The sequence below is a fragment of the Ananas comosus genome, linkage group 5 (assembly GCF_001540865.1).
Source record: "Ananas comosus cultivar F153 linkage group 5, ASM154086v1, whole genome shotgun sequence".
In the NCBI taxonomy this organism is placed as follows: domain Eukaryota; kingdom Viridiplantae; phylum Streptophyta; class Magnoliopsida; order Poales; family Bromeliaceae; genus Ananas; species Ananas comosus.
Genome location: NC_033625.1, coordinates 13815214 through 13832001, shown reverse-complemented (window position 1 = coordinate 13832001; position 16788 = coordinate 13815214). Strand labels below are relative to the sequence as shown.

Below are 16788 nucleotides of genomic sequence, written 5' to 3'. Positions count from 1 at the left end.
ATCAAAGGGATTAATCTAACGGCAGAAAACTTGATAGCACCAAGTGTTTGGTGCTATCGATTGCATAGCAGCCGGACTCCCTATTTATATATACTTCTATTTGTGTTGAATTTATTTAAAATTTGCTCTTCTGTTTGGGCCAGGCTTTTACTTCTTTCAGCTTTGGGCTGGGTCTGAAGCCCACTCAAGTGATTTGGGCCCTGCTGGACTAAGGGTGGCTTTTATTCCAATACTTTTCTCAACAATTCTTTTTCTTTTTTTTCTTGGTCATGATGATTTAGCTGTTATACTTTTCTTGTTGAGATCTTTATTTTCATCAGATCAGTAAAATTTTAAAAAATAAACTAGAGGTGCTATTTCAAAATGGTCCATGGTTGAAGGACATGGCAGATTTCAATTAGTACTAATTCTCAAGAATAATTTTGCAACTTTTTTTAAAAAAATTATTAGATCCTCGTAAATGTTGTAATCATAAAAAAAAAGATTTTGTGGCTCCCACTTACTGTCCCATTCGGGGCGGATCAAGGCAGGAGTAGATTTTTGACGGATTTTTGACGAATCAAGATGGACTGAAGGAAGAAAAGGATCTACCGCCTCCTGCTTCATTTACTTGACGGATTGGGACGAATTCAAGACAGGTTATATTTTTCTATATATTTTGTTCCCACTTACCACCCCATTCGGGGAAGATCGGGGCGGGAGCTCCAACAGTTCGGATCCATTTGCATCTCTAATCATATTCATACCATAAGATTCTTTTTATATTATTGTACACATATTTGTATATACTTCTATTTATGTACAATTTATTTAAAAGACAGGCAAAAAAAGGTCCGATGGGTATCGGGCTTGCTCTGGTTCTTGGGCCAGGCTTTTCCTTAATCTTGATTATTAGCTGTTATAATTTTTTTTCTTGAGATCTTTGTTTCAATCAGAGAATATTTTACATTAGAATTAGGAGGCTATTTCAAAATGATCTCCATACATTTTTATCATTAATTGGGATTACAGTTCATAGGACAGATTTCATTTAGTACTAATTCTCAAGAATAATTTTGCCCCTTTTTTTAAAAAATTATTAGATTCTCGTAAATGTTGTGATTCACATTTGCTTGAAGCTAGGAGGGGCCTGAAACTCCGTTTAAATTCATCATAAATGCACTACAAAATCTGTTAAGTTACCAAACACCGCAAACAAGAACTTTTTAACTCCTTTTAAAATTGATTGTAAGAGCTAGAGAGCCTTATCCTATAATAACATTTATGTTAAAGGAGACTAATTAATTTGATTCACGCCAAATGGTCCTCATTCAACAGCTAAGGGGTCAATCCTTATGACGCCCCACTTTTCACGGTTCATCTATTCTAGAACCATTATACTTTTATCATGCTTAACTCTTTTAATTTTTTGGACCTAGTTACAATCTAAAATAATATAGCTGGATTAAGAAATTTAGCCCTATTATATCTTACGTATAGATCTATTCCAAATCCAAAAAGAAGGAGGTTTTCTATAATTTTTCAATTATTGTCCTCTACTTTTTGTGTTTTAGCTTTTCTCTAGTTCTGTATTTTAAAACTTCTATTCGGGGACCTCCAAATCCAGAAGCGAAGGAAAAAGAGAAATATAAAATTAATTAAATTAAAAGAATAAAATTATAAATAAAGACATTCTAACAATTTGTGTATTAATTTATTTTACTTTATTTTTTTCCTTTCGCTTCAATTAGCATGTTCTATTAACAGAAGCTAAAAAGATTGGCGTGTCCCGGCCGTCCCTAGCGCAAGTATAACCATACCATCATAGTCTTATCTACAAAACTGAAAGATATGTATCGCTTACTGTGCTTTTGAAGGCACAGAATTCTTTATACTTTCAAGTTGTTTTCGAAAGCACATGAGACAATATGTATATCTTTCAATTCTGTAGATAAGACTATGATGGTGTGGTTATTTTTTTCTGTATCTTTTATTTCACAAACTTAGCTCTTAAAAAAATAATTATTATAGCATGAGTGGATCCTGGGCATAAAGAAGCGAAGGAAAAAAAAGAAAAAAAGGTCTAAGTTCATTTCTGTCGAAATAAAAAGAAAAATAAAAAGTAAAGGGGGTCAAGTCTATGATAAAAACATAAATGGACTCCCTTAATTGTGGGTCTCACAAATTTTCCATTGACTTTCCCAATTGTAAATAAAGCCGGTCAATCACGGTTTTATACTTTTTGTCACTCAAAATCTAAATGCACATAAAATAAAGGATGAATTTGAAATTGCCCACTATGGTACAGTACATTTTTACTCCATTCCTCTGTGTTTTAAAAAATTCCGTTGTGCCTTCCTATAGTTTACTTTGCTATATTGTGGTTTAAAAATTATAAACTATATTATGATTTGGCGCATTCCTCTGTGGTTTAAAAATTAGTTATCCATCAGTCAATCTAATCACATAGAATTTAAATTAGAGAAAAAAAATACTAGTCTAACTAAACAAATAATTAATTTATAACTTAAATATTATAATTATAACTAAACATGCATATGCTATAATAATTGTTTCTTTGAAGGCTAAGTTTGTGGATTAGAAGATATAGAAAAATATAACTACATCATCATAGTCTTATCTATAAAAATTAAAAGATATATATAGTCTCCTGTGCTTTGCATATAGAAGCGAACAAAAAAATGGTCAAGTTCATTTTTGTCAAAAAAGCAAAAAAATAAAAAATAAAAAAAATAAAAAGAGGGTCAAGTCCATGATAGAAAGGTAAACAGATTCCTTAATTGTGAGCCTCACAAACTTTCCATTGACTTGCCCAATTGGAAATAGCGGGTCGATCACTGTACTGTAACTTTTGTCACTCAAAATCTAAATGCATTAAAATAAAGGATAAACATCAAATTGCTCTCTATGGTATGGTGCATTTTTACTTCGTTTTTCCGTGGTTCAAAAAATTATACTGAGCCCTCCTATGGTTTAGTTTATTTTTGATTTTGTTTCTCCATGGTTTATGAAAGTTATACTTAACTACATTATAGTTAAGCGCGTTTTTTCACTTTATTATCCTGTGATTTTTTAACCATTTTGCTTTGCCATCCTATTTACATAGAATTTTTTGGTAAAATAAAATTTAATCACAAAGGAGCAAAATATAACTTTTTAAATCATAAGATGGCAAAGAAAAAAGTATTGTAACACAAAAGGACAATTTGAAATTTATCTAAATATCGAGTTGTAGGGTTTCCTAACCCTTTTAGTTGTAGAGTCACCTTTCCTCATAATAAAATTGAGTCCATCTCTACTTTTATTATTTGTTGGCTTGCAAATTAATTTGTTTTAAAAATATAGATGAAACAATTCCTTTTAGAAGTATAAATTGCAAATAATCAGTTATGCATTAGTCAGTCTAGTCATGTAGAATTTAAATTAGAGAAAAGAAAGTACTAGTCTAACTAAACAAATAAAGGTAATTGTTAAATACTAGAAAAAAATGTAAAATAAATCTACATAATAGGCTCGTTACAATTCAATCAAGTTATTTTTAATTATCTTTTAGTTAACTTTTTATATTTTGTCATTTTTCATGTCAAAATTAGTTGAATATATACTTTGCTATTTTTAATCAGTATTTTTTTAACATCTTTTATATAAATTATATATAGATTAATTACTTATAGTGTAAGGATAAACAAAAAGAGAATAGATCAGTGATGACTTTGAAAAAAAAACAAAAAGTACAGTGCAAAAATGTTTTAAAAAGAACCTTTAAAATATAATGCAGAATAATATAATTACATCTATAACAACAGGAGTCATACACTCAACAATTCAAGCAAATAAAGAAACCCAAAGCAAAACTCAGATTAGACCACCACAATATCTTAAACATAATTGATCATAGGTACCCTTCTCCCGAGCACTATGATCTAGGTTCGAATATTGCTTGTAAAAAGGAAAATAAAACAAGTATAATTAGATACATACAAAATAACCATTTTGGATACATTTCGTCATTAACAGGGATTATAATTTTATCTTAATTTTGATAGAGATGGCCACTAATAAAATAACTATTTTTGTAGAAATATTTTGCATTTTACAACTATTGTGTTTAGCCTAAATTTTCTGAACATTAGTCATAGGAAGTTCTTTAAAACGACTACAAAATATATTTAGTTTCTATGACAACATTTAAATTTAGTCACTAAAAAGTATAGGTGGCTTTAGTGGCAACTAACTTCTAATTAAGCGAGTCAATTTATGTTTCTATCATGGACTTGACCTCCTTTTTAAGTATTTTTTTTCAATTTTTTTAAATTTTCTGAGAGAAATGAATTGGACCATTTGTTTTCTTGGCTTTTATGCCTAGGGTCCACTCATGCTATAATAATTATTTCTTTGGGAGCCAAGTTTGTAGAATAAAAGATGTAGAAAAGTATAACTATACCATCATAGTCTTTTCTACAAAATTGAAAGATATATATCGTTTACTATGTTTTCGAAAGTATGGAGGCCTCCGTACTTTCAAATTGTTTTCGAAAGCAAAAGAGACAATACATGTATCTTTCAATTTTGTAAATAAGACTATAATGGTGTGGTTATACTTTTCTATATCTTTTAATTATTCCACAAACTTAGCTCTCAAAGAAACAATTATTATAGCATTAGTGGGCCCTGGGCATATAGAAGCGAAGAAGAAAAATGGTTAAGTTCATTTATGTCGAAAAAGTAAAAAATTTTCCATTGACTTGCCCGTCAATCACGGTACTATACTTTTTGTCACTTAAAATCTAAGACCATGTTTGGTCGGAGGGATAAGGAGAGAATAAGGAATTTATTCCTCTTATTCTTCCAAACGCTGCCATTAAAATTTCTTATTCTCTTCTTAACGAGTAATTCCAGAATAATCCGTTAAAAAGAGAGAATAGTAGTTCCAACCTTTAGATAGAATTAATAAGCCATTTTCTATCTTATCCCTTTACTGATTAAGTTATAAATAATATAAAATATTATTAATTAATGCAATTAACTTTTTAATAATTAACTAATTAATTATTTGACTTGTTAAATTAATAAGTATTTAAATAGTAATTAATTTTTATTTATAACTAATTAGTTAATTAAATAATTAAAATTGATTCTTCATCATCTCATATAATATTCCTAATTAATTAATTTATTAATTTGCTAAAATATTATTTTAGGAATATTTAAATGCTTATTATTTAGGCAAACTATTTTTTTTTCAATCATAATTACTTTTATTCCTATTATTCCAACGCAATCATCCAAACGTAATTTTTCTTATCCCTCGTAATGTTTCGATTCTCATCCAAATGCAAAATTAGTCTGTATAGTCTTTTCTACAAAATTGAAAGACATATATCGTTTACTATGCTTTCGAAAGTATGGAGGCCGCCGCACTTTCAAATTATTTTCGAAAGCAAAAGATACAATATATATATATATAGAACTAGGCTACTATACTATCGGTAGCACGGAGCGCTCCGTGCTACCAAGTTGTTTTCGATGATGCGGCTTCTAAATCGACGATCGGCTCCGTTAGACTTGATCTACACTATTGAAAATATTTAGAAACTAAATTTCATAATTTTTCGATATCATTTACCTATCAAACAAGTAGTCTAAAATTGAACGGCTGAAAATAAAAATCTCATGAAAAATGATGATAAAAGATTTAAATTCAAGATCAGATATACTGATCTTACTCTAAATAGTGAAAAGAATTTTCTATAAAATTTTCATCGCATTTGGATTGTTTTACACCGTTAAACTCACAAACACACCACATCGGCCATTAAAATTGGTCCAATTTTGAGATCTTCATCATAGTCAAATGGATTGCCGAAAAAATCTGAAATTTAAGTTTCCAATACTTTCAATAGGTGTTGAATCAGAGACTGAACGAGCGCATCGTCAGTTGGAAGCCGCATCATCGAAAACAACTTGGGTTAGCACGGAGCGCTCCGTGCTTACTGATAGCATAGTAGCCGGACTCTATATATATATATATATAATAATATATATATATATATATATATATATATATATATAGTCCGGCTATGCTATTTAAAGTACGAAGTATTGGTGCTACTTATTTTTGACCATTGTATGTAAGATGTGGGTTAGGATGATGTTAGCCCCCTATGGTTGGGTATATAATATATTGATATATATAGAAGAGAGAGAGAGAGAGAGAGAGAGAGAGAGAGAGATAGTCCGGCCGGAATACTATCGATAGCACAAAGCATTTGGTGCTATCGAGTTTTTCGCCCTTAAATTTAACTCTTTGACTATTTTTACCTGTTAGATTATACTATTAAATAAATAACTCACTCAATCCTAGAAGGCCCATATCATTCTAGCCGTATATTTTTCCATCCAAGGACCGAAAATTTAATAGCACCAATAAAACTATAATGGTGAGGTTATACTTTTCTATATCTTTTATTCCACGAAACTTAGCTCTCAAAGAAACAATTATTATAGCATTAGTGGACCCTAGGCATATAGAAGCAAAGAAAAAAAAATGGTTAAGTCCATTTAAGTCAAAAAAGAAAAAAAAAATTTCATTGACTTATCCAATCGGAAGTAGCATGTCAATCACGGTACTATACTTTTTGTCCAATTTACTCCCTTAATTGTGAGCCTCACAAATTTTCCATGGACTTGCCCAATTGGAAATAGCGGGTCAATCACGGTACTATACTTTTTGTCACTTAAAATCTAAAATGCACATAAAATAAATAATAAACTTCAAATTGGCCACTGTAGTACAGTGTATTTTTACTTCGTTCCTCCGTGTTTTAATATATTGTATTGTACATGCACTCCTATAGTTTAATTTATTTTTTACTTTATTACTGTGTAGTTTGAAAAGTTATACTCAACTATATTATGATTTAGCGTATTTTTTTATTTTATTATCCTATAATTTTTATAAACATTATGTTTTGTCATCCTATTTGACATAGAACCTTCTGGTAAAATAAAATTAAGCCACAGCGAAAGAAAATACAACTTTTTAAACCACATGATAGTGAAGTAAATATATATTGTACCAGAAGAAGGGTAATTTAAAGCTTACCTTGAAATAAAAAAAGTAGTGCTCGATATTACAACCCACCTTGGCTTGTAATTTGACAACTCCTATAATCCAATTGCTCTCATTGTAGGGATTACAATACTTTTTGGTTGTAAACTGAGAATTTCTCAAAATAAAATTGATTTCATCTTTACTTTTATTATTTGTTAGCTTGCAAATTTGTTTATGAAAAAAAAAAAAAGATGATATAATTCCTTTAGAAGTATAAACTGTAAATATTTATAATTTAAATAATTAGTTGTCAATCAGTCAATCTAATCACGTAGAATTTAAATTAGGGAAAAAAATACTAGTCTAACTAAACAAATAATTAATTAATAACTTAATATATGATTATAACTAAAAAAATGCTATAATAATTGTTTCTTTGAAAGCTGAGTTTGTGGATTAGAAAATATAGAAAAGTATAATCACATCATCATAGTCAAGTGATCAAGTCCATGATAGAAACGTAAAGTGATTCCCTTAATTGTGAGCCTCACAAATTTTCCATTGACACGCCCAATTGGAAATAACAGGTCGATCACTGTACTATAATTTTTGTCACTCAAAATCTAAATGCATTAAAATAAATTGCCCTTATGGTACAGTGCATTTCTACTCTGTGCCTCCGTGTTTCAAAAAATTGCACTGTTCTCTCCTATTTTATTTTGCTATCATATGGTTTAAAAAATTATAGTTAACTACATTATGGTTTAGAGCATTTTTTTCACTTTCTCATCATATTATCTTTTAAATATTTTGTTTTGCCATCGTATTTTACATAGAACTTTCTAGTAAAATAAAGTTAAGCCACAGAGGGATAAAGTGCAACTTTTTAAACTAGGGAGGGACAATTTAAAATTTACCCTAAAATTAAAAAATAGTGATAGAATTATAACTCACCTTGGATTATAATTTGACAACTCCTATAATATCACAATTTTTTTTGTTTTAATACTAAAACCCAAAAGGCTGGGAAACCCTACAACACTTGAGTGGCGTGTTGTAGATATTGCAACCCTTTTGGGTGTAGACTTAGAATTTCTCAAAATAAAATTGATTCCATCTTTCCTTTTATTATTTGTTAGCTAGTTTGCAAATTTATTTTTAAAAAATAGATGAAATAATTCCTTTAGAAATATAAATTGTAAATAATCAGTTATCTATCAGTCAGTCTAGCCATGTAGAATTTAAATTAGAGAAAAAAAATATAGTCTAACTAAACAAATAATTAATTTATCACTTAAATATTTTAATTATATTTTTTGGCAACTCCAGTTCAAGTTAAGTTCTAACTCCATGGCTTTTACAACGAAATATATTATCATATAGCAAAGGTTTAATTACTGCTCTACTGTACTGTATTTTAGATTTATTTTCTTTTTCCTATCTTATACTATTTTATTTTCAAATAAATATTACTAAATTATTTTTTTTCTTTCTAATCTTTATATTATTATTAACAAATCTATTAGTTTAGATAAAATATAATAATTTATTAAGAGGTAATTGTTAAATAGTAAAAAAAATTGTAAAATAAATCTTCATACTATCATTAAAATACAATCAAGTTATTTTAATTATTTTTGAGTTTCTTTCTGCATTTTATTATTTTTCATGTAAAAAATTAGTTAAATATATGCTCTGCTATTTTTAACCAGCAATTTTTTTAACAGCTTCTACATAAATTATAGATTAATTAATTATGGTGCAAGGATGAAAGAAAAAGAATAATTAAGTGGTGTCTTTTTAAAAAAAGAAATTACAGTGTAGAAAGTTATATATATTTTTTAAGTACAATACAATATAATATAATTAAGCATATATCAAATTGAGTCACACACTTAACAGTTCAAGCAAATAAAGAATCGAAACTCACACTACAACAAAAACGGTCTATTGCGACACTTTAACATGTAGGTACATGTCAAAAAAGTGCTGCTAGCTAAAATTACCGACATTTTTAAAAAGTGTTGCTATATGTGGGGTCGCTAGGTATATAGTGACAGTTAAAGAGTGTCGCTATAATCTAAAATAGTGCTGTTAATTTACCAACAACTTATTTAAGCATTTAGCAACCGCCGAAACTCTATCTCGTTGGCTGCGGTGGTGAAGGAGGACGACAGGAATGGCTCTTCGTCTAGAATTTCAGTGGATTGAGTGAAGAGAGAAGAAAATATGGTAATTGATTTTTCTTTTTTTTTTCTTTTCTGTTTGTAATCGGGCCAAATGGACTAGGTGTGGTGGGTTGAGTAGAGTAATCTTTTATTTTTTGTTGAATTGGGCTTTATATTTAGGCATTAGTAGATGTTTTTTTAAATTTTAGCATAAATAGGACACTTACTCAAAAGTGTCCCAAACATGTGTCCCTATAATCTAATTCTGTTGTAGTGTCAGATTAGACCACCACAATTTCCTAAGCACTATGGCCTAGTGTACCCTTTTCCGCGAGGAATTCTACACTATCACACTTGTACCACGTCATCAATAACAAGCCAATCATATTTCTTCTTTTCAAATAAAAGTACAATAAAAATATTTTTTTACAATTATGATGGGACATATACTTCTAAAAAAAAAAAAATTAAATTGGTTTGTTACGCCACATCACCAATATACCTGTTGCATTCTAGAATTTTTCTTTTTCCTGAACACTACGGCCTAGGTTCCCTTCTCCTCAGCATGCACTATGCACTATGGGCATATTTGTTTTGATGGAAGTGGGATGGAAGTGGAGAAAGGAAAATAAAATAAGTATATATAATTAGATACAAAATAACTACGAACTCGAATACTAGATGATCAAACGCGCGCTCCTATACTTCGCTAATTTGGAGCTGTGATAACTATATCTTGAGCTGGTGAGGACACAAATGGTGTCGGCGGCATTGGCAAGTTCTGCGAATCGCCGATCAGCATCTGCACGACTCTCGTCATCGACGGCCGATCCCTCGGATCCCATTGTATGCACCACAACGCCACAATGGCGAGTTTCTTTGCGATCTCTATTTCGCTTGTATTTGCTATCTCTATCGCCGGCCCAATGTCTTGCCCATTCACCAGTTGATCATAAATCCACTCCGGAAAATAAAACTCACTTTGGTTCTCAATTTGCAGATCGGCGGTCCTCCTCCCGCCGACCATTTCTATCACCAGCATTCCGAAACTGTAGACGTCCGCTTTGTAGGACACCGCTCCGAAGTTTCTTGAATACATCTCCGGCGCGATGTAGCCCATCGTGCCCCTCGCCGCGGTCATCGTAACAATGCTTTGATCTCTCGAGCACAGTTTCGCGAGACCAAAGTCGGATATCTTAGGGTTGAAATTGCGATCCAACAAAATGTTGTGAGGCTTGATGTCAAAGTGCAAGATCCGTTGATTGCACCCTTGATGCAGATACTCGATCCCCCGAGCAATTCCTGTTGCGATCTCTAACAATTTCTCCATCTTTAGCGGCTCACGAAGGGTATTCCTACTTTTCGAGAAGATGTACTTCTCTAGTGATTCATTTGGCATGAACTCGTATATAAGCGCATGTGTGGTTCCTTCCGAGCAAAATCCCAGCAAGCGAACGACATTGAAATGGTGAATTCGTCCGATTGTCGCGACTTCGTTGGTGAACTCTCGACCGTCCCACTTCGATCTCTCGAGCATCTTTACCGCAACAGGAATTCCATTTGCTAACTCGCCCTTGTAGACGCTTCCGAAACCGCCTTGGCCCAACTTATTCTTGAACCTTTTAGTAATCTTCTTGAGCTCCGAGAAGGTGTAGCGAGTCGGTTTTATGGCGTTGTACGACGCGAGGAATTTCTCCACCTTCAAACGTATTTCTTTTTCCCTTTTTGATCGTCTAAAGAAGTAGAATAAGATTACAACAAGCAACAAAAGTATAACAAATGCGGCGGAAGATGTTGCTGCAGAGAGAATTCAAGAATCACAGTCAATTATAATCATGCGTAAATATATGTGAATTATGAAAAAGAACTTAATTCGTAACTCATTCTAAGCGGATAAGCTTAAACCGCATGCAGCGTTGATGAAAATTTGAGATGAAGTGGAAGATCTTTCGCCGAAACAAAAATTTCAATAAGATACGCACCTGCGATGAGCTTGACATTTGGACCTGCGAAGTGAATTAGAGTAAGTAGTCAAGTGGTGGTAATCGGACACAAAATAAGCTAATGGCGAATTTGTATGTCACCGTGTCGGCAGAATGCTTGGTTGGTCGCTGAGCTAAATCCACAGTACTTTTTCGCCTTTTCGCATTGGACGCATTTACCAGTTATTTGAGTTACATTCCACTCTAGAGTCACCTCGCCGCGTGTTATGAGATCGGCCACCCTTTCGTCGAAGGTTGGCCACTTAGAATCGGGGTCGGTCATGCGCCGAAAGGAAATGCTAAGATCGGCTGCGATCACCCGACAATCCGAAGGGAGACCGGCAGCATAATCATAGACCGCCACTACATAGACAAATTGCGATACAGTGCTCAGGCAAGAGATCGGGCCGGCGGCATCATAGTCGTCGTCTGGTGTCCATTTTCTTGGGCAGCCTAGCAAGCTGATATCCCAACTGTCCAATGGTCTATACACCGACGTGGTTAGATTGTCGAATCCCAGGTTTCCCGTAAAGCCATGTAAACACGAACCTCCCAGCTTGATCGTGATTTCGCCGTAAAGGTAGTCGATCGCAGTCACGTTGAAAGATCCTGCATGTGGGAGTGCTAGGACGGTGTCGTTGCCCGAGCACGAGAGCTCCATTCCAGGACCGCCACAGTACGAAGGGCTCGAGTCGAGCCGGTATGGAAATCTGATCTCCAGGCCGCCTTCTACGCACCGCGAAGCCGGGCATTTCTTGAAGAAATCATCATCATGCTCACTTCCTGAGACAATTATGTTTCTCCCTGCAGCAAGGAGAAAGAGAGCTGAGAGAACAACAAGAAGCCTAGGCATTGCAAATCTGTAATGCAGAGGGACTCAGGGGAAAAGAATTTTTAAATGTATTCCTTTCTATCTAAATTAGTCAATTATATATTGGGTATATTACAAGGACAGGATATATATTACAGGGACAGTATATGAGACATGAAACACAAGATGATTCGAATATTATAACACGACATCTGTTTTAAAGAAAATAGAATGCAAACACGACAATAAACTATTTTATTTAGGCCCCGTTTGGATATCTCTAAAAACGTAGCATAATTATGCTGGTAGGAAAATAATCCTATGAAGCGTTTGAAAGAAAAAAAAAATAACGTAATTTTTAGAGTATAGTTATACTATACTCTAAAAAATGGAATAAATTTACAATCCATATTAATCAAAGAAAAAAAATTTCACCATTTTGGGCTCTCAAAGATGCATCAATTTCTAAATTTTAAATTTCAACATAAAATTTTAAATTTCAAATTTTAAAATTTTAAAATTCAATTTTAATTTTGATTTTAAATTTTAAATTTCAAATTTCAAATTTATTTCAAATTTTCAAACGTTCAATATCAAATTTCAAATTTCAAATTTCAAAAAGTTCAAAATTCAAATTTCAAACTTTCAATTTCAATTTTCAAATTTCAAATTTCAAAACATGTTTCAATTTCAGATTTCAATTTCAAAGTTCAATTTAAAATTTTCAAATTTTCAAAAAGCTCAAATTTTCAAAATTTCAAATTTAATTAATTTTTAATTTTTAATTTTCGATTTTTCAAATTTTAATTTTCAACTTAAATTTTAATTTTTAATTATAAATATGTTAAATTTATAAATTATTAAATTTAAATTTTAAAATTTTAGATTATATATTTTTTTAAATTTCAAATTTTAAAAGTTTAAATGGTATACTTTAAATTGTTTAAAAATTTAACTTCAAATTGTCGAAATTTTAAATTTCCAAATTCCAAATTTCAATTTCAAATTTAACATAATATCTTATTTTTTTTTAATTTTTAATTTTAAAATGTGAGATCCCTGGTGTTTGACTGTGGAGGTTTGTCGACAGCTCTGGAGAGTGTCGGGACAAGTCCGAGTCGCGTTGGCGTCAAATAGACGTAAAACGGACTCCGTGCGACGCGAGGGCAGCTTATCGCGAAGAATTCTGCAAACTGCAGCATTCCCTGCTTGCTGTACCGGTACAAGCTTAGTGGCTGTACCGGTACAACCAGCGCGAAACAGCTCAACTGCTCTCGGGTTGGCTCTTGTACCGGTACAGGAGCCCGTGTACCGGTACAAGGGGGTAGGTAGAGGGCTATTTGAGTAATTTCTCTCCCTCGTTTGTGTCACCCTTTTTCTCTCAATCTATATACAGAGGAGAGGAGTTGAGAGAAGGGTTTTGTGTTCCTCCCTCTCTCTCTCTAGAGCCGATTGTGGGCAAGGTGGAGCTCGGGTGGAGTTTTGTCGCCGACGTCGCGCCGCGAGGCCGTTCGAGCTTGTATTTGACGCCGAGGTAGCGCGTGGAGGCCGGGCGAGCAGGGATCTTCACCGTTCTTAACGTCGCACCGGTGCTAACCGCTGTCGAGGTGAGTAATTCAGCCTTTCTTTGGATTGTGGGCAAGTTCTTACTACTTCAACTCGGAAAGATGTTGTTTGCTGAAATCCACCGTCGACTGTTAGTATTTCAGCTTGTTCTCGACGTAGGAGCATCGGATTTCGACGAGGCTTGGTTCGTTGGATTCAGGACTTCGAGAGGAATCCATGAAGCCCTTACTTGCGAATTTTGGTGAAGGTTAACTTGGTCGAATCCCTTTTCTACTCTATTGCTGCGATATTGGGACTGAATTGGTGGATTTTGATCGTAGAGCTTGGAGTAGCTCGAGTGCTAGACTTGGAGGACTCCCGTTGATCCAGCAGGGGTCACTTTGGTTCGAGGCCTTGTTCACTGCTAGGGATTAGCATTTTAGGTGGTTTACATCGGCTTTACTCCTAAGTTCTTATTGGTCGACATGTATAGATCTTGATTTCGGTAATTAAAGTTTAGCTCAAATTCATGGATTATCTTTAGAATGTAAAATCTGAATTTTCGAGCATATTTTATCAAGTAAATAGATTATACATGTTGGACTTGGAAATTGAATTAAGAAAAAACTTACGATTTGGGCCTGTCACCAGTTTTAACTACCTGATTTAGCTCTAGGAGCCGTTAGAAAATTGTACTGTCGCAGTTTCTTCGAGACGAGTACTCCAGGTAGTTTAGAATGTATTTACACTCGTGCTGGTTCGCCGAGTGGATTTTTACAGGGTCGTTCAGGTCGTTTCGGATTGTTGGGTGCCGTCAGAGTTGACGGTGGACCGTATCGCCTTTTTGGCGTCAGATTGTGCTGAGGGCACGTTACTTGTTGGTTGTTAGACAGTTTGAGTCGATTACTTGACTTTGGCTAGTTGGAGCCTGATTGAGCTCGACAGAGATACGCTGCATACTCGGTTGGGTAGCGCCCACGAGTGCCACTCCGGAGTCAGGCTTGTGCTTTCGCGTTGGTGTCGCTCATGCCAGTTGGACTTGCTCTCCACGGACCAGTTAGTGTGGATAGAGCTTGATAGTCGCAACGGGGCAGGGACGGGTGTATTCACAGTCCCGGGGACGGGTATGCTTACAGTCCCGATTGGATTGGGTCAGATTTGACATTTCCTACAGTTGGTTAGTGTAGAGCATGATAGTGTAGTGGATGATAGCGGTAGAGTATGCTTCCTGCTTTCCTTCTATCCTTGCTCCCTTCTGTAGGCTTAGTGGGTGACCGATGTTGTTTTGGGCGGTACCCACTGAGGACTACTTGTTTTTACAGTAGTTCTCACGCCCAGTTGTTACCTATGTATTTGCAGAGCCACAGGTTCCGGCTGCTGCACCGTCCGTGGATCAGGATCGAGGCAAGGGCGTCGCGAGTTAGAGCCCTACCCGACGTGCTGAGCTAGAGGTGCCCTACTGCAGGTAGATGTTTTGTTTCGAGTTTATGTACATAGTTGACTTAACTCGCCAGTGCGAGTAGCTCTGTATTTTGGATCTGAACTATGTATATGAAACTCTGTTTTATTTAGCTTCAGTTTTCTCTAGCAGCTCTCTACTACTGTTCGTAGTAGTGTTTGATTTACAGGTACAGCTATCGCTTCGTATACAGGGAAAATTTCTTGTATACGGCGGATTTGTCGGCGTGCCCGGGGAACGTGTAATCCGGGGCGTGACATTAATTTTATATTTTGAATTTGGAATTTTAATTTTTAAAATTTTATTTTTAAATTTTGAATTTTGAATTTTGAATTTTAATTTTGAATTTTAAATTTTAAAATTTTAGAAATTTAATTGTTATAAATACTGTGGAATTGTATGATCTGTATCCAAACAGCTTAAAAAAGCTGTGAAATTTTTTTGTAGTTACAGAATTCCGTATTTCATTTAGACCAAAACCATAGAATAAAAATTCCATTGAGTTTTTTAACTATGCATCAAAACAGGGCCTTAATGTAATATTATATGAGTCCGACTAGAATATTATTAATAATATTAATTAAACACTTGGTGCTATCAAATTTTTTACTACTAGATCTACCTCTTGATCAATTCTATCCGTTAAATTATATTATTCAACCAACCGCCCGTTCAATCATAAATGCTCAGGAGTTCCTAATCACATGATCAAATTGAAGCAAGCTGCTTTTGTGATGTTATTGAGAAATATAGACAAGTCTTTAGGTTTATGCAATGGAACCAGATTAGTGATCACCCAATTGGGAAAATACATAATAGAAGCAAAAGTGATTTCTGGGAGCAATATTGGGGAGAAAGTGTTTATACCCCGTATGGTGATTACTCCATCAGACTCCAAGTTACTTTTTAAAATGCAACTAAGGCAATTTTCGTTGACTGTAAAGGTGTCCAAAATATCCGATATCCCATATCCGACTCGGACCCTATCCAGACCCGAACCGGACCCGATAAAAAATGAATAGTATACGGATAAAAAAAATTACCCATTAAAGTTTCGGATATGGGTCCGGATATTTTATACCCATACCTGATTTGGACCCGACCCGAACCTAACTTTTAAATGGGTAGGGTCCGGAATAGTTTTCAAATCCGGACCCTGACCCGGACCCGATGAAATATCCGATAGTAAATAAAAAAAAAATAAACTTTTGAAGTTGAAGGATCAATTTTAATATGACTTATAGATGATGAGTCACTACGTATTTTCATCCTAATGAAACCCTAGCCGTCTCTTTTACTCATTACTTTTTTCTAATTTCTTTACTATTTGTTTTCTACTCATTTTTTTTCATTTCATTTCCGCCAACAATATTTCATTGTCATCATCATCATCAGCGACAATATTTCTTTTGAATGAATTTTATTGGACGGTACAACTTATTAAAATGCGAGTTTTTTTATGGTGGGCTTTATAGTTTGTCTATTGACTATTTAATAAAGTTTATAAAAAATATATATTTATACGGATATCCGTACCCGATCTAGACCCGATCCATATCCGGTCTTGAACGGGTAATATACGGGTAGTCACTACTCAGACCCGCTCAAATAGACCCGATGGGTATATTAGTAACTTTAGTACCCAGATCCGGGCCCGACCCAAAGTTAAATGGGTAGGGTATATATATATTTTTTGTAACCATTTCTTTTTAGGGTATGGGTACAGTATATTAATTACCCAGACCCGACCCGGTCCACAGACATCTTTA

The 16788-nt window shown here is 33.9% G+C and overlaps 1 protein-coding gene and 1 long non-coding RNA gene across 2 annotated transcripts; one reads left to right on the top strand and one right to left on the bottom strand.

Annotated features, from left to right (window-relative positions):
• Positions 9712-12080, bottom strand: LOC109709889 (rust resistance kinase Lr10-like). The gene is made up of 3 exons (XM_020232259.1): positions 11307-12080; positions 11205-11228; positions 9712-11019 (listed from the first exon to the last, which is right to left on the bottom strand). The coding sequence occupies exons 1-3, from the start codon at positions 12055-12057 to the stop codon at positions 9932-9934; spliced, it is 1863 nt and encodes a 620-aa protein (XP_020087848.1). The 5' UTR covers positions 12058-12080; the 3' UTR covers positions 9712-9931.
• On the top strand, positions 13469-14959 carry LOC109709888. Its single transcript, XR_002216228.1, has 3 exons — positions 13469-13622; positions 13717-14003; positions 14920-14959. It is a non-coding gene; the product is annotated as an uncharacterized LOC109709888 (long non-coding RNA).